Raw genomic sequence first — 26,668 nt, 5'->3', positions numbered from 1 at the left:
TAGTATAGCAGCTTTTCACATCAAATTGGACACAAACATCAATTGCTATTCTAAATCCCTTGCTCAAGAATGCAATACATGCGGAAAACTTTTCGTTTTTCGCAAAAGATCTATACCTACAAAGCACTGATGAATTTTACAAATCTTAAAATATTCCATCAAACATCTTTACAGAAGAGGCAAAATACTATTTTTGAGAATATTTTCAAACAAAAAATCGTGAAGTAAGACTCTCTGATGAAAGTTGGAACTATTGTAATATTCCCTAGCTTCTAGTAATCATTAAATAGTTATGGCAACACCGCACCTTATTTTTGTCTCTTCTTCTCTGAGCACCAATGTGGAAATCTTTGCAGTTAATTTCCAGCTCACTATTGCAAAACTAAACCCACCTCGCCCGCCACTGTCTCTTCGCTCAAATTCCACATCTTCCCCTTGTCCCCTCAGCAAACGTGACAACCAAGAGATAACGCCCAACAGGAAGAGGAAAATGCGTTCTTCGGACAGGTGCACCACGTGTCCAATTCACGATTTTTCCATTCTCTTTCTCTCTTTCTCTCTCGGCCGAGCTTGACTGCCTAATGATAATTATTCAAAGTGATGGCGTAATTAATCGAGAGCACTCAGTATGCACGAGTCCGGGATCTCAGGTGCAGAGGGGTTAAGTAACTGTAACTCACGTGAGGGGTTTCTCTTGGCGCGATCTAGCCAGCCATGAGAACGTAACGGTATTCTGCGTTTCCTTGGACTACGTGTTTGATATGAGGTGGTGCAACTGTGAGTCATTAGTTTGCACCCACACGCGAGACGCTGCTGACGAGTGTTGGTGGAGGTTGGAGGCAATTTTGGAGGTTGTATTACATTGAAGAAAATGGGGGATTTACTACTTTCGAGCCTAAAATGTTGATCTGTACCTATACCCCTTAGAGCCAATCATTTACATGTTCTTTAGCTGGTTGAATATGATTGAGAGTACCTAGGTACATACATTATTATTCAACCCAAAATACTTCAATACATAATGAAACACAGTAAGGAATATAGAGAAAACATTCGAATACTCTACGAAGAAAGTTAAACGAACCAATTCAGATTGAGGTGTGTATTCTTGTATGTGGTGGATTGAACTATTGAGTATATTCTCAATTAGGAGTATAGAAGGGTGACTATTTGTGGAGAGATTTTTGATAGTACCACTAGGGCCACAAAGAATGCCATATTCGTATATTCACGTTGTTTTTCTGTGAATTTTAATGAAATATGACATTTGAACGATAAAATAAACAAAACATTCCCATTAACTCGATACGCAGATGATGGATATAGATCTACAGTTATATGGTACCTAAGATTAAGATTTAATTAGGGAGGTTCTGTTTCACTCCGACCTAATGGTCTATTGTGGCCCTCATCAGAACTATTTTCGCCATAACGTGATATACAGCTCGCCTTCCAGTTCCAAAGTTGAACTCTGGGATGGCATTAAGGATGCTAATCGTCACTTCTACAAGTTTTTTGTCCAAAGCAGATTATGCGTTTGCTAGTTATGGCGAGGCATTCCGTTAGCAGGTGATCCGAAGTTTCTTCCTCCTCCCAACAGAATTTGCACTGGTCATTTTCTACTAGACCAATTCTCATGAGGGGTTTCCTGCCCTGTGAGGAATTCAGTGAGGAGGTGTAGTATATTCTTGCTAAGACCCAGATTCTTCTTGGATATTGCAGTGTCGAAGTTTTGAAGGATTTTTTTTTGAATGATCCAAACCAGGAAGATTTAAACATTGATTACTTTCTGATTTTTCTTAAGAAATTTTCAAATTTTTAATCAATGTTCAGGCAAATGGTGCTACTGGCCATTAGAATCTGCCCCATGTGATTAGTCCCCAAAAATCAAGAATCATCTATTTTACTTCAAATTCATTCAATTTCCATGGACTTGACTGATAGTAACATTTACTGATATAGTGAATTATAAGTTTTCAATTGAGTAGAAAATTTTAATCATTAAATATCCTGCATTGTCGCAAATACAATTGAAGGTAAGCGAGTAATCAACACAAATCTTTTCAAAACAAAATTCAACCTTGAATACTTCAAAATAATCGAAGTCATCCCTACTTCAAAACGTCAAATCGACATCAACCGCATAGAAAATGTCCTGTCAAAATAATGTCGAGCCCGAGAACACACCTCTCCAAGAATGCCTGGTCACATTGAAAACCTACAAGCTTCTCAGCGAATCACCAGAAAACCACCGAGCTCTTCTACAAGAAAAAACCCCACTGCTTTACCCAGCAACTCTCCTTGAAGAGAAGAACCCAACCATCGTGAACTTGTCTTTGGACATTTTACAAAACCTGATATCCAATGATGAGAATCACAGAACCATTTTATCAACTTTTGGAGTATATGAATCCCTTGAGTCGTTGGTGGTCAAGGAGAGGAATAAGTCCAGCGAGTTGAGCTCCAGAGCTGAAGAACTGGTCGACATACTCCGTTCTTCAGCCCCACCTGCCTTCAGTACCAGAAGTAGATCCAAGATGCAGAACCAGAAAAGAAATGCTGTTCTACTTTTTCAGATCGAAGAGTTGAAAGAGACCAACAAAAAGAGCCTTGAGAGAGTTTTAGTCAAAACCAGAGGGGTAATTTCTTTTCTCATCGATGTTGAGAAGAAAAGATGTACCATAAGACTATGTCGAAACACCAGTATACAGAGTGTTGCCAAAAAGATTTCTGAAAAATGTGGTATGACTGCGATGGTTGTCACTAAGGATCCAAACACGAGGGAAGAAGTTCTGAAAAATCCGATGAGTCGCAAAATGGAAGAAACTATGCTGGAATATTATATAGATGACGAACCTCCTCCAGGGAATACAGCTTTGACTAAAACGATGGATTTTGTGAAGAAGGGTAATGGTTTGATCAAGTCAGTTGCTGATTTCTGGAATGAATCCTTCTATTGGTGATTATTTCCAATGTTTTCTTGCGTTTGTTTTGTTTCTGATTGTGTTTGAAGTTTTGAATTGTATTAGAGTTAGGGAAAATAAATAATTGTATATCGATTGAAGGTCGAATTTATTTACATTTTATGTAAAGGGGTTTTCAATGAGAGGTTTCATTTTGACTAGCCCTTATCTATTCAGTTGTGACTTTTTAACCATTTTTCGATATTTGGCTAGTGAAAAACTACGTTATTACTAAAAATGGAACGATTCATTCAGTTTTGCTAGAAAAGTTTCCTGGGCATGAAATTTCTCGAAGAGGTGGTCACCATTGGCCATCGAGATTTTGTGATTCAACACCTTCATCGTTTTTCATTTGTGGCCACATTGAAAATAAGGTCTATACCAATGCTCCACAATCGATTGAAGACCTCAAAGATAGAATTCGTGAAATTATCAAGGATATAAATGGATCATGAAAATTTTCTTTCATTCATGCGGCAGTTACACCCCTAGAGGTCATATACATAGATTTATATATGAGATATGATTTCAAACCAATTTTCTACGTGAATCAGAGCTGTCAATACTACTTAAACCAAAGAAGCACTGTCACCAACTGTGACAAAATTGTACAAATCATCTCCTCAATTCCATCCCACCTCGGGCACAACCTGAGTCTCTCTCATAAAACAGTCAATTAATTTGATATATGCGCCACATTTCCTTCAAAAAAACGACCTGTACACGAGTCAAGCTCCATTGAGGACGGTCAGTAATTTCTAGCCATCGTTTGAGCGACTCGAACGAGGAACTGAAGGCATCGAATCAACAAAGCGTGATAAAATCGAAGATATCGCAGAATACTGAGACCAGTTCCTTTGTGCGCTCTGTGACCTTTGGAAATGAATGTGGCCACTTCCGTATGTTCAGTCAGTGGTCAGAAATAAGCACGCGAACCAGGTGTTGCAGGTTCTGTCCATTGACGGGAACGATATCGAACAGAACAGGCTTCAGGAAAAAAATTGTACGAGGAAGGCTTCCCACTCTGTTTGCACCGAGGGAATATTGAACGTACTACTATGTCATTGGTGAAATTGTCTCTTATAATAATAATAACAACTTTGCTTCCGCCATTTTTTTCCAAAATTCGAGGCTTTTTTGTAAAAATTTGGTTATACATTTATGATTCAAAGTATTGTCCATCGCTGGCCACTACTTTCTCCCATTTTTCGGGCAGCGTACAAATCACGTGTTGTCTTGGTCATCTTTTGAAGCGATCCAAGAATCGATCCAATTCTTCACTTTTTCATAAGGCCGGAAGTGCTGGTCAGCCAGGCCGTGTGTAATTAATCGAAACAAGTGATAGTGTAACAAGGGAGCAACGTGTGTGGTAGGACTTTTCCAAGTAGTCTTGACCACTTTCGCAATATGGGGTCGAGCATTGTCATGCTGTAAAATCACTTTATCATGTCTCTCGTTGTATTGCGGTTCATGCTGTGAAAGAATTTTATCACGATCGCCTGTGATTGTTTAAATCGGTTTCAACAACTCATAACACACCTCGTCAGGCTGGTTCCACCAAATAGTGGAAATGACGTTGGAACCGTGAATATTCGGTTTGGCGGTCAACGTGGAAGCATGGCCAGGATATATGATTTTCTAAGCTTGAGATGTTCGTAATAAACCCATTTTTCGTCTTCGGTCACAATGCAATGCAGAAAACTTTACGTCTTTACTTTTCAAGCAGCTATTCGCAAGCAAATGAACGCCGTTTCATCATCTCTCGTCTTCAACTCGTACTGCACACAATTTCCTTGTTCCAAAATCATTTCCCTGACTTTCAGACATTCTCAAATGGCTTGTCGCGTCACTCCCAATGATCATGGCAATTATTATTGCGTTTGACACGAGTATTGATCAAATAATGCCTCTAATTCTGGATCTTCGAAAATCTTCTCTGTTCCACCGCCATGCTGGTCTCCGACGTCAAAATAACCGTTCTTAAAGCTTTGAAACTTCTTTCGGCAAATTCTCGCGGCCTCACCAAGGTATTTGAGAGAATTCGATGAGCCGCAGATTCACTCATATTGAAGCAAAAAATTAAAACATCCCGCAACTGATAAGATTTTGGCTTGTAAGCTGACATGTTTAATCGAGAATAACTTTAAGATGAATTGGAGACCTGCAGAAAATCTCTCAAAAAAAAAAAGATACAAATCGACTAATATGATGTTGTGTTCACAAATACCTAGGCTTATTGTATGATATCTATGAGGTATTTATTTCGACTACCACTTACCACTACAACCATCTATTGCAAAACGGCGGAAACAAAGTTGTACACCTTAAGTGAGGTCCAATCACACCATTAGCTTGAAAACCGCAACAAAAAGAGGCATATTGGGGATGGAGAGGCCTTTCAGCAATCATTCTTGGGCTCACTGGTTGCAACAGCTCAAATTTATACACATGTTTCAGTATTACCGGCAAAGAAAGTGTTTTACGACGACTCACAAGTGCTTTAGTTTTGTGTGCAAAATTTTCACCATTTTGTAGCGAATTTTAACGATTTTAATGCGTTGTTGAAGTATGTGTCATTTCATTTTCAGAAGTCACATAGTTTGTTCTTGTCAAATGTCAAAATATGTCAAATTGACAGCTGATCAGAGAGAGGGCTATTTAAAATGTAACCTCTTACTGCAAAATACTTCAGCATAAACAGTAATTCTACGAAATAATCTAAGTGTTTAGGAGTCTAACACGCAGGTGCAAGAATGGTCATTAAAATTCGATGCCATCATTAAAATTTCAATTCTCTAGTAGAAGAAACCTATTGGCCTCCTGCACCGTTTAATGGAGGATTTAATTTTTAATGTGGCATTGAATTATAATTAACGTTCCTGCAATTGGATGAGGGGTACTCAAGAGAGTTGAATGAGGCTTCATTAGTGATTTCTAAAGAAAAGTGAATATCAAAAACGATTAAAATAAATTTAAATTTAAAAGACAAGAAGGTGTGAAATGGGTTTTCAGAATTCGAACCTGTCCTGACAATTTCAAATTTCTAGGTCCTTCCGTTCCACAGATACTTGAGAATGGAGTTCAACCTTATTCTCTACATATATTTGAAAATTACATCGTAAACTAATGATATAACGCTTTTTTGAGGGAGCAAACGCTTAATAAGGTGAAAAATTGTCCTTGTTGTAATAACCTCTCTTGCCACTTACTCGAATAAAGAACTTATACACTCAGATAAAAACGACGCGTTAGTGGCTCAATCCTGCTGACCCAAATCGATTACTGCGATGACCTGTTAACGATGTCGCCAGATGAGATTCTTCTCCATCATCGCATGCATAAAAGCAACGGCGTCCCATATTCTAGCCATCCTGATTTTTTCTGATTATAGCTTCCAGACGAGCCGATGATTTTAGGTTCGTATCTTGAGTCGCTCTTAATGACAAGGCGGACTCTGCTGACTTGTAGACATTCGAAAATGATTAATTGAAAGACGCTCGGAGGAAATTCCTATGGAAGTGGTACCAAGAACGCTCTAGGCGGTTGTACCACCTAGAATTCTATGGAATTTGTGGATATTCTGAGGTTTCTACGTTTTTTTTTTGGCGATACGTAGAATGAGTTGTTTAAGTTTGAAGCTGTCAAGGCTGTTATGGCTAATCTCGGATTTTCATCTTGTGAAAACATATTGAAGTGGTTTGCATTAGTTTATACAATTAATTTTTTTATTTTGAATTATTTTAGAAATGTGTAAATGTAGGTGTGAAACTAGCATAAGGAAATAGTTTATTGTTTTACTAGTCAGCAAAGTAGTAGATTGACTGCCACGGCTGATAGTTCATAGCCGAGCGTAGCGAGGCTTGGAGTACAGTTGTCAATCTACTTGGCTGCCGAGTTGAATATATAATTTTTTCTTGGATTGTTCATGATGATACATGTGTATTATTGTATTTTATTTACAAATTATCGTAATTCTCACAATTTTATTTTTTTTTTGAAGAAATAAATTAAAACGAAATTTGAAGAAATCACATTTTTGGAATGGTTGGTTGCTTTGAAAATTTATATGGATATGACGATTATAGTTTGACAACTTATGGAATATCTGACAGTCTTTTGGAAAAATATCGGATATATTTATCTTATGGGCAATGATAGCGACTTGGAATTACTTACTCCTCCAAAAATAAGGGAAGGGGCCAAAAATATTAATGATCAAAAAATGTCAAATGTTTTATTCCCATTGAGAATAATCGATTTGTTGCCTAGGCAGGAAAGTCCTCAATTTGTTGCCTAGGCAGGAAAGTCCTCACTTTGCTGCCTAGGCAGGAATAGTAATACTTTGTTGATTGATATTATTATTATTATTATTGTTACAATAAGAGTAGAGGTTCAAATACCTATAAACTCTAACTCAAAAAAAAAATAACATTCGGAAACTAAATATAACTCAAAACAAAAATTATGGTTTACAATGACAAAAAAATTTGGACGTATTATTCTCGAGGTTGGTTATTCTCGAGGATATGTGTCTGCAAAATTAATATTTACTGTCAATCGGTGAAAAATTAATTTGTCACTATTTTTCACCGCCTCTATTCTCCCTAAATGCAATATTTTTGAGAAATTAGATGGTATGAATGAATAAGATGGCTTGAAAATTTCAACAAATCATACTTTAATTATGGATAACCTATCAGCAAGGGAATGTCATGAACACAGCTAAGGAAAATTGCCGGGCTTTTCTTTTATATTTGAAGTCATATTTTAACGATATAACGAGTGATATACAAAACAAGATACAAGGTGTTTTCGAAAATTTGAATAAATTCCAAACTATTCTCTCTTCATGAAAAGTCTGGTGATTTCGGGTATGTACAAATTGAAGACATAAGGAAATGACAATAAAATTAATTCCAAAATTGCCAGCATTGAGAGTAAATGACAACCAGTTGTTTTCTAGAACATACGTAAAAATACTCGCGCTCATGTGATCAGAAAATAACGATGAAAATTTGTGCCATTTGATTTAAAGATTCTCTTCTGCTATGTCGATATCTGTTTTCGAGTTTTTTCCAACAATAATACAGATTGTTGTTTTTATTCATTTCAGAAGAAATTGTATTCTTCATTATGAGCCTACAATTCTGGAGAGATCTATTTTTTAACTTGACTCGCAAAGTCACCACTGTAAACCCAAAAATCATGAGCTATTTGAAACTTTTTTGAAATATCCGGTACCTCGAAAACGAAGGTCCTGAGGTGGCTCTAAATATAATCTCCCAACTCACACTGATGAGCTCAATCTTCACCAGACAACCTAGAGATTATAACATAATTTATAGGCTTGTTTCTTTGAAAATTCAGAAAGTTATCGTAGTCTCCAATAATTCAACCAATAGAAGTAATTCAACCATCGAAGAAAGAATAAGCAAAAGCTACTGACCCTTCTTCACTGATTGTCTGAATTGTTTTCCCATAATTCGAATCAAAAAGTTCCTTCAAAGCTCATCATCCTACCTTGGCTAGTCGTAGAATTCAAATACCTGAGATAACATACCAGAATCAATAGATTCTAATGCACATACTCACTCAAAAAAAAAATGGAAACGAATCCTTTCAACATAAAAGCCCATAAGTGAGCTAAGAATCCCACCATATCCCGATACGCAATCTACCAATTGAAGATACCGCACCACCGACTCCCATTGCTCTAATAACCATCCCGTGCAATTAATACTCCCAAGCAGCCTTAACCCATACGCTGAAAATACTCAAACCTACTGCATTTCCACAGATAAAATACGCGGACGGAGAGAAAAAAGAACCAAGTCTTCAGCGCTGCTTTACAGATAAGCGCACCGTTTAATAGTCCAGTTTAAAGAGCTAAAAACCACCGGCAATCCTCTTGTTGAACGTGTAATTTAGCGACAACACTATTATGGTTATATCGTTATAAATAGTATTATGGTAAACTACGGACTCGTTCTGTAATTTGTTTTATCTGTGGCATAAAGTAATAGCACGTTACGTGCTCGTGACGAGATAATTATTGCTCTGATTGCTACGCATGCAAGATGAGGAAAGCGGCTGACAGTGGACCGCGATATGTGTTCAAGACACCTGTTGACGGAAAAGATTTTTTATATTTGGTCGTGTGAGCAGGCCGCACCTTTAGGTCGAGTTGTCTCAGTGACCTATGAGGAAGATATTCTGTGTTCCTTAGTGTTTGAACTCCGAATCGCACTATGCCTTTTCCATGTCTATTTTTGAGCTTGGCAGTGCGTACTCTGCCTAAAGCTTTTTTGAAACTTGAGTTGAGCGAACTTTTGCACCTGAAATGTCAAAATGCTGACCAACCAACACAATTTTTTATATGTGAAATGAGACTTCGTTAAAATTAGAATGGTCACTAGGACGTCCATGACAGTGTCGCTTTTTGTAATGTCACTTGTTGATTCTTCAATTGTATCATTACAAAAATTGTTATATCAATCTCTCGAATATGTGTTAGGCCAATAATGATTTATGCCATTGAAACTATCGTCGAAAATGTTCGAACCAAAAGACATCTTAGAACAACAGAGACTACTGAAAAATTAAGTAAGATATACATTACACGACCATAAGAGACATTCAATAAGGAAATTACAGAGTTTTGCAGGCTACAAGACGTAATAAGATGCGTCAGAACAAGACAAAGACGATAGATAGACCACGTAGATAGGATGCACGATAAATGACTGCCCAAAATAGGAAATAGATACTGTAAAAATAAACCTAGCAAGAAAAACTCAGTAATGTGATATAGCGATATATTGTGATAGTCAGACTGCAATCAAAGCACTGAGCTCACATATAATCGATTCTAAGATGGTATTAGAGTGCCGAAAGAAACTCAATGAAATAGGCAAGAATAATAAGGTCTTTTTATTTTATGGGTTTTCGGCCACTCGGGAATTAAAGATAATGAAGAGGCCCCGAACCTTTCTTGGTAAAGGCAAATGTAGCTACTAGAAAGAGTTGCAGTAGAATGAAAAAACTGAAAGAAAAGCACTCTGCGGAATCTTCCTGGTTTGGATCATTCCAAAAAGTTTCTTCGAGACTTTGACACTGCGAGATCCAAGAAGTATTTAGAATAGTTAGAATATACTACACCTCTTCACTGGATTCCTCACAGGGCAATGCCTCCTTAGGAAACACCTCATGAGAATTGGTCTAGAGTATAGATTCTTTGGGGAGGAGGAGGAAACCTGGTGACGGAATGCCTCGCCATCACTAGCCAATGCATTGAAGTCGGGAAATCGAGGTGTTTAGTTTTCGTTGGACCACCTTGTATATGTTTTGTTTCCGTTATTCTTTTTCGAAAAGAATCTTTTTCTATTCGTTTGTTGATTTTCAATAGGAAAATGATCATCGCACCCCTGTATCTACGCCACTGGACAATTTTTGAAGGTGACATTGACCAAATTTGAAACAATACATCATTTAGACTCCAATACCCAAAAATTGAAACAATGAATAAAATAATACTAGAGTTATAAGTGGAAAACTGATTATATTTCAAAATTCAACACTCTGTTTCTCGAAATTCTAAATTCTAGACCAAACTATACGAAAGTTGAAAATAAAAAATACTATATAAAAATGAAGCAGATCTCAAAAAAAACTTATAGACAAAACCTGAGGTCTATTTTTTCAGTTTTTGTAGCCGAAAATAATCCAGGAAGAGTTGAAAAATTCAGGGTCACTATATCAATGAAAACACAAACCGCATAACCTAAAATTCGCTGAATTCAGTCGATCCTCCAGGATACGAATCTACTTGCCGCCCTGCTGACAACCAATATCTCCGTGGGACGGCGCTGTCGAAGGTACCTACGATCGCGAATATACGATTGTTTATCATTTGATTCGCGCCGCCTCAGACTTCCTGCTCCGTTTTTGCCTTTATGGATTTATGGCTCTGTTCCCATGATTTATATCGCGCTTGGTGCCGTATCTGATCGATCTAACTCCGTTATTCCTTCTCACGATCATTCAGATGGAATTTCCAAGAGAAAGACTCGAATTTTTCCGAAATTCAACCGTTAAAATACCGGGTGTTTCTTGGACGATACAATGGAGGTTGACTCGGATATTCTCTGATTTTTGAGATTGAAATTGTGGTCCTTATACAGTGACTATCAAGTAGTTCACGGCCAAGGACAATTTAGGGCAATAAAAGAACGGGATGAAAACACGTATTCAATTTATTTCAACCCACTAAAAGAGTTTGAAAAAGATGATAATTTGTCTAATCGATTCTTAGGCTCGCTGGATACTTGGGTCGTTGCGGCTCGGTCACAGGTACCTTTTCGCCGGTCTCGGGAACAGATGTGAAAATCTTCACTCTTCTCGTTGTCGATGCAAGTGTTGCACATATGTTGTAGTTGTAGACTGGTCTGAACTCGATCGAATTATTCGCCCTGAAATGCCGAGTTTTATGGGCATTCAGGCCGTTTTCCATTCGACCTTTCTACGGATACCTTAGGGGTGTGGCTTTGTACACCGATTTCTTCAGTTCTCGGAATATTTTCGAAGGAATCGATAGATTCCCTACAAAATTTTTGTACCTACTCTACTTTTTGTACATTTTTTGATTGGAGCTATGTAGTTTATCTCCTCCATTTCTTACAAGTTCCGTTTTTGTGCGATCTATAGCTGGTAAACCGGTGATGTGAACTATTGATATTTTTACTCTTCTATTGATGTCATTCCAATGTTTGTATATTGAAATGACATCCCTACTCATTCGTCGATAATGAATCTCTATATCCGAGCAGATTTCTGTCTTTGAGAATAAGATGTATCTATTGGAGAAAGCAGAGTGTGGACTCTCAGCAGCAAATGCTATACACAAAAATTATAAGGCTTCAAGAGATGTTCTATCCGATGCCAAAGTTATTGCACTAAAATCTGAACCACCCTGTATGCATTAAAATCAGATGTCAGTCTGAGCTAAACCACTGATGTAGTGAAAAACAACACAATTGTTGCAACAAAGATTAACCACGTTTTCCAGAAATCTTATTATTGTCAATAATTCCATTCCGACTAGTCAATTATTTCAAATATTTCTCGGACAGTCTAAAATCCCCGTAGCTATAATGGAATACAGTCGAGAATTAAAATCTCTGATTGTTACAAGAAGAGTTACGATGCAACAATCGTGATTTCCAACGAGCCAAAACCATCTAATCATTGCAACGCCAGTCACAGGCATCGACGCGTTCATTCAATTGTTTAGAAGCGGCAGCAGATGTTTCAAATTTGCTTCGGAGCGGCAAAGATGGTAGAGGAGGTTCGAAGAATGTTAAATGGATAATAACAAAAGGTTACTAATGCAGAGAGCGTTTAAATGGACTCTTGAAGACTCTCACAACCACGCTCGATTGAATGTTTCTTCGTTTTTAGGATGATGCGAAATTTTCAAACGTAGGTATATGCATCTTCGGCTGACTGTGTAGAAGATGATGCTTGATGGTCTGTTGAATGGACCGATGATGAGGAATGGTATTGAGATTTGTTGCTTATCTGATTCAATTCAGTTAATTTGTACTGATATGTGTTACTTGTCATATATTTTAATGCACTTAGTTGTGAATCAAAGAGCTACATTCTCATTGGATTGTATCGAAGGTTTATTAATTAAGACTAAGTGTCTTGTTCCTTTTGAAAATTGTACATTCCCATCGTTCCTATGGAACTACCTCATTGAATGAACACATGATGAAAGAATGGAATTTTCTGATTCACAGGTATTCTTCAGGAATCTGTACTAGGACCACTCACTTTTAACTGATCTAATTAGAATGCTTCTTAATCGAAAGATTAATTGCCAAGTTTTTTTTCTGTGAGTTATTATATCTGCACTATAAGAGATTTTAATTTGAATATTTGTTGACACTGAAAGTGCTGAGTCTTAAATTATTGGTCTTGAATTATAGAATTCAGCTTAAAAATAAAAACTGTAGAATATTAGAAATAGAAGATTCAGAGTTGAAATTTCCTCGGTAAGTCTGAATGCAACAAATAATAAAGACATTTTTTATTTTTGATCTAATAAAGCAAAAGTAGCATAATGAGTATCATCAATTTTGTATCTTATAATGTCAAGAAGTTATCATATTTTCTTTGTATTTTGTAACGTTTTTTTAATGAAATACAATCAGTATCTATCTATGGGAGATGATTCCCCAATATAAGGGGCCTGTATCGATCCTGGTTTATTCGAAAAATCATGACTAGGAGAATCGCTCCTGGTTGAAGAAACCCTCCCAATTTTGGAACAGATTTGATTCTATTTACTTGAATATTGAAGGGATTTTTAAGGACAGGAGTGATTTATTTTATTGACTTTGGCCAAAGACAATGACACGGTGATCATTATTCTTCAAGAAACCTGCAAAGCAACGGAACAACAACTCCGTGAAAGAGGATTTTTAGCAGGTTATGTATTGATAAATTGCCTATTGAGTGCTGTTTGTGCTCTGGATTATTATGTTGAAAAATCATTGGTTAGTTTTTTTGCCTATAAATTTCGATATGATTCTTTCTTAACCTTCAATTTATTGTTGTGATTTAAATCGTCATCATTCAATGTGGTATAGGATGGAAACTATAATATTTATTGCTCCTTTCTAGTTCTTTTCTTTTTTTTCTTCAGATTCAATTGCAATATATGCGTTATCAACTTCTGGGAAAGAGAAAGGATGAAAGGATTTTATTTGTATGAAGAAGAAGCACCCCAATATAAATGTGTCACTTCATTTTGTAAACCAATAGATAAACCAATCACTACACCTATATGGAGAGACAGAGTTTTTGTTGAGGTTTCTTCTTCAATACTGAGATTCAATGACACATATGCTTCATTGTTCGAAATTTATAATTCGTATTGTTCTTTCTCAAAGGAATATATATAATATTTATCCCATTTTCTGTGATCCTCCCTAGGAGACCACAGACCTACCCAACATAACATTTCTTCTTCTTTTATACCACGCTCTACATACCCCACTAAAACCTCACAGTTTCACCAGATCACTAAGCCTTGGCGCAGATAATCACCTAAAATGTCACAGATGTAGAACAAACAGAACATTTTACGTAACCCACTGATTTTCGTTGCGAAAAAACGTTGGGTTCCACTCCAGGACCTCTCTAATCCCATAATAATAATCCTCGACTCGAAATTCACGGTACGCAATTCGCAAATGTCTAATTGCTACGTGTCATAACAATCAGAGCTGTGCGAAAAAAATGGCGCCTAAATATTGTAGATTAGGTAGTTTTTGTGTCGTTCGACTGGTCGTACTGACTGACGCGACATCTTTATGGTTCAAGGAGAACCTCAATGATGTCATAAACTCATTGGTTATTCTTGACTACCGACAGTCGAGTCTATAAAAAATCAAGCAAACAAATTTTCTACTTTTTCTATAAAAATATTTCATTTTATGTCAACCTTTTCAGTACTTTGATGAGCAGGAACTAGTAGTTTTGACATCATACAGTAAATACAAAATAATTCCCATTTAAAAGTTTTTGTTACTTCAATTCTCTCTCGAGATGATTTGTTTTCAATCTAACTGTTGATATTGGATGAACTCATGAATCCACTGAGAAGAGCAAGGGTGTAGGTACTTTTGGCTTTGTGCTCTCGTAATTCTCCCTACAACTTGAAAATACAGCTAGTACAACGTTTTGGTCCTTGCTATATAGAAGATATTGAATCCAGTTGCAGTTTGACAAAGATTGTTGTCCCACTGGGCACCAGACACCCTGTAGTATAACAGTCATTTGATTGAATCCTCAAAAGAGTTGATAATATTTTGCATGTTCACTGTGTTGTTCAATGATCTGGCACCTATAGCAAAACATATGATTCCTTCAGCTAGATGTTTCACGGTATTAAGGCGCTTGAATTCAATAGAGATTTCTGGGTATGTACTTCCAAGTTCATCAGCTTGACCTGACTGCTTGATGTAATGCATGTACGCCCCTCTGAGGTCCCTTAAACTTTCTAAACTGTTAGGTTATCGGCATACAAGACCAAAGGTTCTTGGGCTCTTGACGCTTGACTATCCTCAATATGAGCAACATAATCCTATGGAAATGTATCCCAATGATTTTGACCAATTTATGTACCAAATTGATGACTTCTTGTCCAGGTTATTCGAGAAATCTACAGGACATTGACGGTTGCTAATGATTATTGTAAAAGATATTTCACAATCATCATTATATCCAAACTCTAGCCTTGAGACTTGAATCACATTGATTCAGCATCCTCGTGTGTCTCTCCCAGTCACCAGGAGAAATTTTTTCAATATGGTTGGTTTTTAATGAAGAGAAATTTCAGATCATCCCCTTAGTTGAGTATAACATGATATAATATTTATAGTCATGTTCATTTATTTCCGAAAAATTTGTCAGTAAACTTCGTACCTAAAATAAAAATGGTCCTATATAAAACAATAACTGAAAGGAATCGGATCTGGTATATGAAAATATTTATTTTCACATAGACATAGACAATCTAAAATTTGCAATGAACTAATAAGGGTTTGTTGAAATTAGCGAGTCATAAATTCTTCCACTGGATAGAATACATCTTCTGCCCTTTGCCAGAATTTTCTCAACTTTTTCTTGAAGCGTGCACTAGATGATGTTTTCAAATGTTCCTGTAATATGTTGAACATTTTCAACCCGTTGATATGTGTGCATATTCTGGATTTTCTTCAGAGTATGAGATGGCGGCACATATTTGTCTTTTGTTCTGGTATGGCAGTCGTGAATTGCTGGGTGTTTATGAAAGTTGCACTTGTTTTAAAAAATGTACGTAAGAGACTTGAATATGTAACATCACGGAGCAATAAGTATGCCTTTGCTGAAGAACAGTCGACAACTTGTAAATTCGGACAGCACTAGTGATCAATCGAATGTTTTGAGAAGAGGCTACCTGCCTGTGAAGATGCACCCCATATGATAATGCTGTGTTCATCCTTCTATGAAACTTCGCATGGTATACAACGAGTGCTTCATTTTTGGTTAGTGTGTCTTATTATGAAAGTTTTCTACCTAATCCGATTGAGTGATGTCCCCAGTTGAGATCAGTACTAATCGTTACCTCAAGTAAAGATATACTGTCCATACTGCGACGTTTTGTAGTTAGAACTATCTCTGGTATCTTCTTGGCATTGACCTTTTTCTACGGACCATTTGACTACTTTATTGATGATTTCTCTTCGAGTAAAATATTGGTGCCAACCTTGTTTGAATAAGTTGTATCATCGTCAAATGAAATTTGATCATATGCAGCAATGTTATACATCAAGTCATTAATATAAAATAAAATAGAATGAGTCCCAGAACCGACCCTTGAGGCTATCCCAATGTGGTTCTTCTTTTTGCTGATCGTATCCCTTCAAAATTTACGATTTGGTAACAATCTTGTAGATAAGAACGGAAACGGACCAAATCATTAGCTAGAGACAAAACAATTACAAGCGCCAGTACGGAACAAAGGTCATCAAACCAATTCAAGACCCTCCAGAACAACCGTGACAAATGATTCGACTCACTTCAGCTCGTACTTAGGTTTGTTTACAGAGCAGTTCAGTGAACCGTACGAGTGCTCGGTAGATTTAGAAAATAAATCGAGAAGATCAGTAAACAGAATTAATTCTCTCTGTGGCTAATTTGCCAGGAGTAGAGGTAGGCTTTGATTCTCACGAGAAATCTAGCGACAACTATGAGAATTCACACGTTCAACTGTCAACGTATCTAATCAACGTAATGTAGTGGGAAAATTGCGGCAGGTTGATGTACTGTCCACGCTGTATATTATAGTTGGACGTATGGGCATAGTGGAGGACATTCTTCGCAAATATTTCAGGGATATGTTGACAGGCTTGAATTAACTCTTGTTGAAAATTTGCTTCTGCTTGGAAGTCAGCTTGGATTTTCTGAATATTTTGTATTTATGGATATTCCTGGATACTTTTTCAATGAAAAAACGGATATTTTGAGGAAGAAAATCTTTCAAAATAGGTGATATCACAATATATACACCGTGATACGTGAAAAAAGTAGTTTTTTCGAGAACCAGATTGACCAGCTAGACATTTGGTAGAAGTTATTATCGTCCAATGAAATTGAGATTTTGAATTGAGAAATAATATTCATCAATTATTACCACAACCTCAGTGAAGATTCAGACAAAATAATAGATTTAAATCATTTATTGCAAAAACTTTTGCAGTGGTAATCGGTGATATTAAAGAAGCATAAGGTTCTGGTTTGGCAAGTGTTCTTTCCTTACTCAACTATACAGGGCATTTGATACCTTACATCATAAAATATTATGCGTAAAATTGAAATATCTTTTGTTCTAATTTGACATTTAGTGCTCAGATTTTTTCTAAATTGAATGAATGAACTGTAGTGACCCTGTCTGCTCACAGATGGAGCTATGGCGGTGCTCGCCACACTACTTCGGCCCCGGCAGATTTAAAGGGGTCGTCTTGTTGCAACAGAGTCACTTCTCCACGATGGTATGAAAAGGTATGTCTTAGGAAGAGATCGCTGGGACCCTGGGAGAGGGCGCACTTCGTAACTTGACTCAAGAACGTCTCACCAAAAACAAAAGCGGCAGATTCCTTAGATCATTACAAGAAAAAAAATCCCATGTTGGTGGGTCGCGAACGCTTTGTTTTCGAGAAACAGGGAGTTGAAGTTTGATTTTTACGAGTTTTTTTTCAAAGCACCTTAATTCAAAAAGATATTTGACTCACATTTGGCACAGATATTCTAATTTGAAGTTTTCATCATGTGATATGCTGATTTTGACTGTAAAGGTAATATTTCTGGAACAGTGCTCGCGTATTATTCCTCCTGAACTTTTTTCTGGTGGACCACTTTGATCCAGTTTTACGCTTCTTGGTTTCTTCTAGATCTGTCGTATCTGCTAACGATTCCGAGAAAATTTTTTTAAAGAATTCTCTAGAAATCCTCAGGAAATTCTGAACAATTATACAGGCCCAGTTAGTGAGCTGTGATGAATAAAGTAATAATAAGTTTTGGTACTCATTTTGCCCTATTTATATTGAAGATTAATCGAGATTAGGTAAACTGTTATAATACTCACAAAAAAGTAGGACTACGAAAAGCACTGTATCTCGAAAACAAAGAGTTTGCAGGCTTATGTTTGAAGGACTTCTTTTCCATAAAATTATCCAAGTAATATCTCATTTTTCTTTGTATCTCCAATTTAGGAAATCCCTGCATTGATTGGCAATACTTTGTCTGCTGCCCTTAAAGTTGGTACTGGAATTCCTCAAGGGTCAATACTTGGGCCTTTGCTTTTTATTTCATTTATTATAAATCTGATATAAAAATCCAAAATACTGCAGTGCTCAGGAATACGTAGATGAAATAAAGCTTAAGGACAGATATGAAGAAACTTCTAGTGATGTAAATAACGATTTGAGTTGAAGAGCTTGCTAGACTTCGTCCTCGATATCATTACAGCCTGACATATTGATTAATTTCTTCTCTGGATTAAGAGGTTATTCATTAATTTATCTATAAGGCACAGGGTGGTTCATCAAAATCCGATCACCCTTCGTCCACCTCCAAATCCCAACCAACCAACCAATACAAATTATCACCTGGCTTTTCCCACAATCTCCGACTTCACACACACAGACCCTTGGGGCATTTCGCGGTACAGATAGAATGATTCAGATATAATTTTCCATAAAATTACTTCCGCCGCCCACCTCACCGTAAGACCGTATGGTCTCTTGCGGGCCCTCATAAGAGATGACGGTACCGCGAGCGCAAACGTGCGAAAATTGTCGGTCATTAAGAATGGTGGCTATTACATCACAGGGAACGACGACGGCTGAGTATTTAACACCTGCTACGTTGGAAAACGTACGGCCGGCGAGTGCGGTGCGACGTTGCCGAATTGACGGTTTTGGAGGTAAATTTTTTTTTTCTTAATCATGGACAATGTACCTTATGAAAAGTCAAACTGTGTGTAACTTCGCGTTTGAAGACTACGGCCTACTTTACTAAACCTAACCTGCTGTTTTTGAGGTTCCGGGAATCTATTAGCCTATTAACCTTTTGACTCTTCTTTAATTGTATTTTTTTCGTTTAAATTTTGTGTATACCTATGTTTTTCATAGGAGAATCTCTGCTTTTTGATACTTGAAATTGAGTTCTACTCAAATTCTGTTCTTTCGTAGTTGGTCTCTGGGGCTTTCGTGGTTGGTATCCTAATCGCATCATCAACAGGATTGTAGTCAACTATTGTTTTTAGCTCATCATTTGCTTATTTCCAAAATTTTCAAGGTCTTTCTCTTCAGTAAATCTGCGACATTTTTTAATTTTAAGTCTCTGTAAATCTTTTGGTTTCTTACAAACAACGGCATATGCTTTGTAGCAGCTCTAAACAGTAAGTTAATTTTTTGTCACTATCTGTCTGTGTTCTTGATACGATTGCTGATCCATGATTTAATAGAAAATCGTTTCGTAGAGTCACCATCAACCAAAATATAGAACTAAATTCTAGAAAATTTTCATTTCAATCGTAAATGATGATTTGTGTATTTATTTCACAGGAGAGTGAGAGAAAATCTAAAACTTGTTTTAGAATTTTTTAAATTCCCGAAAAGCGTAATATGTTCATTAAGTTTTTTATTTATACGAATAGTTTACCACTATTTCATATTCTATAAATTCTTCTTGTTTTGGAAGAAATTAAATTTATATTTGGATAGCTGTACCTACTCAGTTTTCAACTTTTGGCCTTGTAATGAAGTATTGCCTCAGTTTAACAAAGGTCTGAGAGAGTCAGGATGAAAAATATCATTACTATCACCATTAACCTAAATATAGAACTAAATTCTCGAAAATTGTTATATCAATCGTGAATGATGAATTGTGTATTCATTTCACAGAAGAATAAGAGAAAAGATATAAGACTTTGGTTGTTGAGCTTTCTACCTGTGTAAATATCAGCAGAGTAACTATCCTTATATGGTGTGCTCGAATGCACTTTAGTGAAATGAATATACAAGTTTGTAAATTGGTAAGTTTTTTGTAAAGAAATACTCATGGAGATACATTGAATTCAAAAAATACAAAATCCCGGAATGTACATCAGTCTTTATGTTGATTTCGTTATCCAATGTTTTAGCTAAATATTCTCTAAATAGTAAAGGTTTTGGCATAATTTCGATATTTATGAAATTGTAAAATTCTCGTCAAGCGGATTATATCAATTATATCATTTATACAAATAGTTTATTGCCATTTTATATTTATATTTCATATCCTATAAATTTTTTGTTTTTGTGGAAAAAATTGAATTGTGAATTGGATAGCTATTCTCAGTTGTCATCTTTTGGCCTTGTAATGAAGCATTTTCCCAGTTCAACAAAGGTCTAAAATAGTCAGGCTGCAAAATATCAAACATAACTACTATCTAGATCATGAGATATTCTGCCAAAACCGTGAAAATGGCAACGTTGCGCAAATCGAGAGTGGCGTTCCTGCGGAGATTAATAACGCCAGGACGACGTAGAGTTCTGGCCTAGGATCAGCGGAGGCATTTGTTCATTTCCTATTGAAGCCAATTTCGCTTCTTGTTATTACGAGTCGTCGTAATGGAACCCCGCTCGGGGAGGTGGGGGGTGCATAGGGGTGTGCGTTTTCCACGGCAACCAATATTGCTTTCAGTGCTGAAATGTATATTTTATTATGAGCTATCTCTCACTTTATGCTTCTACCGCTTCCACCGAGTTTTTGCGCATTGGTGTAATTAGTTCCCCTTTGATGGACATAGAATATTACTCTTTTTCTTCTTTCTGGATACTTGTTCGTTTTGGTTGTTGGCGCTATGTGATTGGTTGTGTAGTGGTCCGAGGCATTCGCATAATTTTTTTTTAGATCGATCGTTCCCCGAACAGATAGCTCTATCATTTTATCACAAATGTAATTTTCGAATTCTGTACATAAGATGGTCCCAAACGATAAAATATCACCATGCAATGCAAGAAAGTCACTAATGTATAATAGCATAATATTTGATGGCAAACAGATAATTTTTCAATTCCCTTCCAACATAAACTTTCCCTAACCCTTTTGAACTAGACAGTTTGTAAGGGATACTACCAACATTTGATTCCAGGAGAAGCGGTGCCTCGATTTGAGGTTAGAACTTTCAACTTCCTCAGTGGCTCAGTTGGTGAGAGCGCTGGACTAGTGATTCGGAGGGTGCGGGTTCAAGTCCCGCTCGTGGAGGTACTTTTTCCGGAATTAAAAAATTGTCTGTTAGCTATCAAATATTATGCTGTTATAAATAATTTCAGACATTAACCTATTTTCCTCACTAATGTATACTTTTCTCTGTTTTCAGTAGTGATCTAGAGACTGGTGCACACAAGTCATTCTATCCAGCAGCCTTCCAGTCAAGAATTAGGTATAGTGGAATATTCAAGGGGAGTTCATCTGATTTAGAAGCGAGGTTAGAAGATAGAACTTGATTGCAAGAAAGATTGACCAGATAGTGAAAAAAATATGCAGGAACACATCCAGACAAGATGATATTTCAACAAAGAAAAGGTCTTATTCCACTGAACTTTCCACTGGAGCTTATAATACAAGAGCAATTCAGCAAACATCGATTGACATTGACTGAAAAATGCAGAGTACAGTACATGTAATATTTCAATGAACTTAAAGCTCATATAAAAACAAAATCCTTCTTTGAGTGCTCTAAAAGACAGATATTTAAGTTATTATCAGAAATTGATTTCTTATTAAGAGGTTTTATTTCTCATTAGAGGTTTTACAAAGTTATGTGTCCCTTCATTAGAAATAAATCCCATCATCGCTACTATCGAAAATTCAAAAAGAATATTGCAATCCTGAATCCTTGAATTTGGCAATATATAAAGAATAACCCTTTTAAGCTTAGAGGGAAATTTTGTATAAATAGCTGCTTCGCAACCATAGAAAATTCAAGAGAAATATCAAAAAACTTTAAGTGTTTTTTCAATTTTCTCATTTATGCAGTGGTTTTATGATAATGACATGAAGAGCTCAGAATGAAGTCCCAACTGCTTAAACAATTTGATTTGGAAAAATCATTTAACAATTGGTAGGAACTTCAAAGTTATCACGTCTCCCAATATGACAGAAAATGAACTTTATTTTGTCCAGTATTCCGTTAACTATGGAATTATTCATGAGGCATCATGGTATTATTCATTCGCAAGGATATTGGTTTGTTATTAGAATAATTATCAAAAGTAATATTTGTCAATTATAATGTCCCAAATGAGGAACTCTTATATTGCCACTTCAAATAAAAATCCGTACTCTTTTTTTTTCGTCCAGTGTATATAGATATAACATCAGGTGTGATCGACGACTGCAAATTCAGCTGCGGTATTCATTCATTTCCTATTCGAGCGTATCAGCAGAACTCATCAAACTGTGGGGTCTTCTTAGAATCCGGAGGATTTTTAATGACAGCGGTACCGAAATAGAATCTGAATCATCCAAATCACCGTTATGCCATTGTCACCAATTAAACCCACATTGTGACTGGAATAAAAGTGTACAGGTGCACTAATCACAACACGCTTTGATCTTGGCACACCGCTGCGATAACAGCGACCAAACAATTACAGGGTGGACCAACAGTTCTTTCTCAATAGAATATTGGAAGAGAGAGAAGAGAGAAATGAACAAGATGATCTATGAATTAATTTGGAATCGAACTTACGAATAAGGTTTTTGTTTCTAGAATTTATTATCGCACAAGATAGAGGAAGGACTCAAAAGAATAAAAGAAATCGAAAATAATAATAGCATAGCATCACAATGAAATGAACGTCATTACAAGCAATGTAAAATTACAAAATACTAAAGGAAATGCATTTTACTGTTCATCGTTAACGGTGGAAATTTTATTCCTAGTATTTTTCAAATCTTCCAAAAAGACGTCTGTGAGCAAGACTTCGCTAAGGGAGTACTTATTGAAATCTAATCAATATTTTATGCATAAAATGAACGATTCTGTGTAAACAAACCATTCGAATTTTTGAAACACTACTGGACGGACAATCCTGTATATAACGGGTGTTTTTTTCGAGGTATATAACTTTAAGTTGGCATTACTGTTCAAGATAGCAACCGATTCAACAGCTGTTAAGTGATTTATTCTCAGTTTGGTTTGGCAATTCATCAAGAATAAACTGACTCCTGAACAACGCTTGCAAATAGTGCAATTTTATTTCGAAAATAATGGTCCTGTGCGCAATAAGTATCGCGCACTACGTCCATTTTATTTTGTTTAGCGATGAAGCGCACTTCTGTTTGAATAGCTACATCAACAAACAAAACTGCCGCATTCGAAGTGAAGCTAATCCTCAAATGTAAGTCGAAACACCGTTACATCCATAAAAACTGACTGTTTGGTGCGCTTTATGGGCTGGTGGAATCATTGGTCCGTACTTCTTCAAAAACGATGATGGCCAGAACGTTACAGTCAATGGTGATCGGTATAGAGCCATGATTCCTAACTTTTTCATTCCTGAATTGAACAACCATGATGTCCAGGAGCTGTGATTCCAACAAGATGGCGCAAAATGTCACACAGCTCGTGCCACAATCGATTTATTGAAAGACACGTTTTGGACCTGTGAATTAGTCTCCAAGATCTTGTATTTTAACACCGCTAGACTACTTTCTGTGGGGCTATGTGAAGTCATTGGTCTATGCGGATAAGACACAAACCCTTGACGATTTGGAAGACAACATTCACCGTGTTACTGCCGATATACGGCCACAAATGTTGGAAAAAGTAATCGAAAATTGGACGTCCAGATTTGACTACATCCGAGCCAGCCGTGGCGGTCATATGCCAGAAATCATATTTAAAATGTAATGCCACAAGATTATCTTGCGGATAAATAAAATTCATGTCAATCGAATAGTGCATCGTTGTTTTATTGCAATTTAAAGTTTCATAGCTCTAAAAAAAACATTATTTCCATCGGAAAATGAGGAAGATTTTCCGCCAATCGGCCTCCTATTCATGAAGCAACTAGGGAGGCTGCTGAACCCGCTGTTATTGGCGGTTATCTTCCCAAGTTCATCTTCGTTTATTTCTTCGTTTGCTGCTAAAGTAAAAATAACGATTAATGCAGTTATTGTCAATCTGTTACGCGAAACTAAGCGCACAGATAACATCGAACTGCGAGCCAGGGCATGCCGGTTTTAGTTTGATTAATAGATCCATTATATTTTCCTAATGGAACCCCGATGTCTCTGTGGACGTAGGGAACACAGAGTGGAACTTGGGAGAAGTCGATTCGGTTGGTCATGTAGGTGTCTAGACATTTTGATGATTATGAAATGGATTAATTCGAGATACTTGAAAGTATTTTTACAATTCTTGCAAAAAATTTATGAAAAACTAGTATACATATTCAATCATTCAATATATTGATATTGATTCCTTTCAATTAGCTGGATGTTGAAAGTTGGTTTTCCTTTTCCAGATATTTTTCCACAAGAATCTTCTCGGCAATCATCTTCTAATTTGTCTATTAATTTTCAAAATACCTGCGACTATGCTAGTTTTTTGTCACCATCATCTTTATAACGCTCCTGCAAAACCGTTTTCACTTTCTGGCTGCGTGAAACATTAGTTATTTCTTCAAAAAGTTCTTTGTTCTTTTTTCTTTTTCTCTATACATTTTACAAATGCCAACAGAATTAATCCAACAGTTTTCTTTGGTGACTATCGTAAACGATCTATTCATCTAATTTTTGATTCGCCTTTTCAGCAAAAAAATATACTAGTAACAAACTATCGCTATGAATTAGATCTGATCGTTTGATCAGACGCCAAGAAAAAACTTCTTAAAGGGCTGTTAGTAAATTTTCCGGGTTTTTTACGAAAGCTTCTTCAATAGCTTTATCACACATTTTTACAATGATATAAAATTCTCGTGAAAGAGAGTGAGAATGACTTGCAGAGGCTTTTACATGTGCTCAACACAGTTGCTCAATCTCTTGGGATGGTAATATCTACATCCAAGACTAAGAGCATGACCACATTCAAAACACCTCTCAGACGTAAATCAGTTGTAAATGAGACCATCATACAAGTGATGAAGTTCAATTGGTAGCAATAGATATTTGAGAATTGACACAAAACCCGTATTTACAAAATCACTATAAGACCTAATCCAATATATGCGGAGAAACAAGTCCTGAAACACTGAAGGCGTGAAAGATAATCGAGACAGGAGGGATGAACATATACCTACTTCAAGTAGCGAATGTTGGCAATAATAATTTTGTTGGTAGCATCTCGGAACAGTTCTGCTGATCTTTTTCCAAACAAGGCTCTCAGATCCCCTCTTACCTATTAATTTTCTTTGAATTATATTCTGCAGTTGTGAGTATCTCTCTTTATTTCTCTAATAAAGAGATGAACAAAGTCTGAAGATTAACCAGAAATACTCCAAGAGATAGACATAGAAGCGAAGCTACCTGGAGAACATACCAGATAGACAACATCAACGATTGGGTGGGTACTGAACAGGAAATAGCACCCGAATGGCAGATGACTGAATCGTGAATATCACCACTGGAAAAACGAAGCCTAAGAAGACCTCGCATACGATGGATGGATAATCTACCTACACCAGACGAATAACGATGTGAAACAGAAATTGTGTCTATTTAAATGCTGGAAAAAAAAACAAGATTTTTGCAATATTCACTGAAAAAACTTAGAAAAACTCACCGTTGATTGAAAGCAATTACGTATTGACGGTTATGAATGCTGTTTGGGGGTGTTTTAGCAGAATAAACAGGATTTTTTGCGTCAAAAGGTGGCAGTGGATGAAACATGTATGTATCTCTATAAATGATCCTGTGTCAAAGAGAGGACAGCAGTTGTTCAAAACCATCCAAAGCCATCAAATTTTCAAATATGAGGAGACAAGGATATGGTATTCGCAATTTGGGAGGAGCATGGTATCTTCTCCATTGACTTCATTGACGTTGATAAAACCATAAACAGTGAATATCACTCAACGTTATTAGATCGATTGGTTGTAGAATTTGAGAAAAAACGTCCTCGAATGATAAAGACAAAATTATCTCACCAAGACAAGGCTCCCTATGAGAACTGAGGTCAAATTATGCGAATTGCGTTTCGAACTGATTGACCACCTATATAATTCTTCAGATCTGGCCCAGTGATCACTGGCTTTTTGCAAACGTCGAAAAAATAGCCCAGGGAAGAAAATTCGACTCTAATGAAGAAGTGAATGTCGAAGTTGAAGCCTATTTCAAAAGTAAAGTGAATTCTTTTACAGAAAGGCATTGAGAAGGTAGAAGAGCGTTGGATTACATCTATATCTCTTGAAGATGACAATGTTGACGAATAAATTCGCATTTTTAAGAAGAAATATATTTTCATCGGCTGGGCCCGTAACTTATTGATGGAAGTATGTAGGTTCGTTAGGATCTATGACGCGTACAAATCAGATGTCGTAGCACGTTCCTTACGATTCGTATTCGTATGCGTGAGCCGGAACGTACGTGTTCACGGTTGACGG

General features: G+C 36.6%; 2 protein-coding genes across 2 annotated transcripts in view; one reads left to right on the top strand and one right to left on the bottom strand.

The window, feature by feature from the left end:
• Positions 1-26,668, bottom strand: part of LOC123688589 (E3 ubiquitin-protein ligase RBBP6) — a 231,934-nt gene that overhangs the window by 197,261 nt on the left and 8,005 nt on the right. The gene's annotated exons all lie outside the window — the stretch shown is intronic.
• On the top strand, positions 2,130-3,060 carry LOC123688598 (armadillo repeat-containing protein 1-like). Its single transcript, XM_045627187.1, has one exon. The coding sequence runs from the start codon at positions 2,151-2,153 to the stop codon at positions 2,961-2,963; it is 813 nt and encodes a 270-aa protein (XP_045483143.1). The 5' UTR covers positions 2,130-2,150; the 3' UTR covers positions 2,964-3,060.

Source organism: Harmonia axyridis, chromosome 1 (genome assembly GCF_914767665.1).
Source record: "Harmonia axyridis chromosome 1, icHarAxyr1.1, whole genome shotgun sequence".
NCBI classification, from domain to species: Eukaryota; Metazoa; Arthropoda; class Insecta; order Coleoptera; family Coccinellidae; genus Harmonia; species Harmonia axyridis.
Note: the sequence above shows the minus strand (reverse complement) of the source record. Positions and strands in the feature narration are given on the sequence as shown.

Bases quoted from the DNA above. Each gene is read 5' to 3' on its own strand.
- LOC123688598 (XM_045627187.1), top strand. From the start codon at position 2,151: ATGTCCTGTCAAAATAATGTCGAGCCCGAGAACACACCTCTCCAAGAA.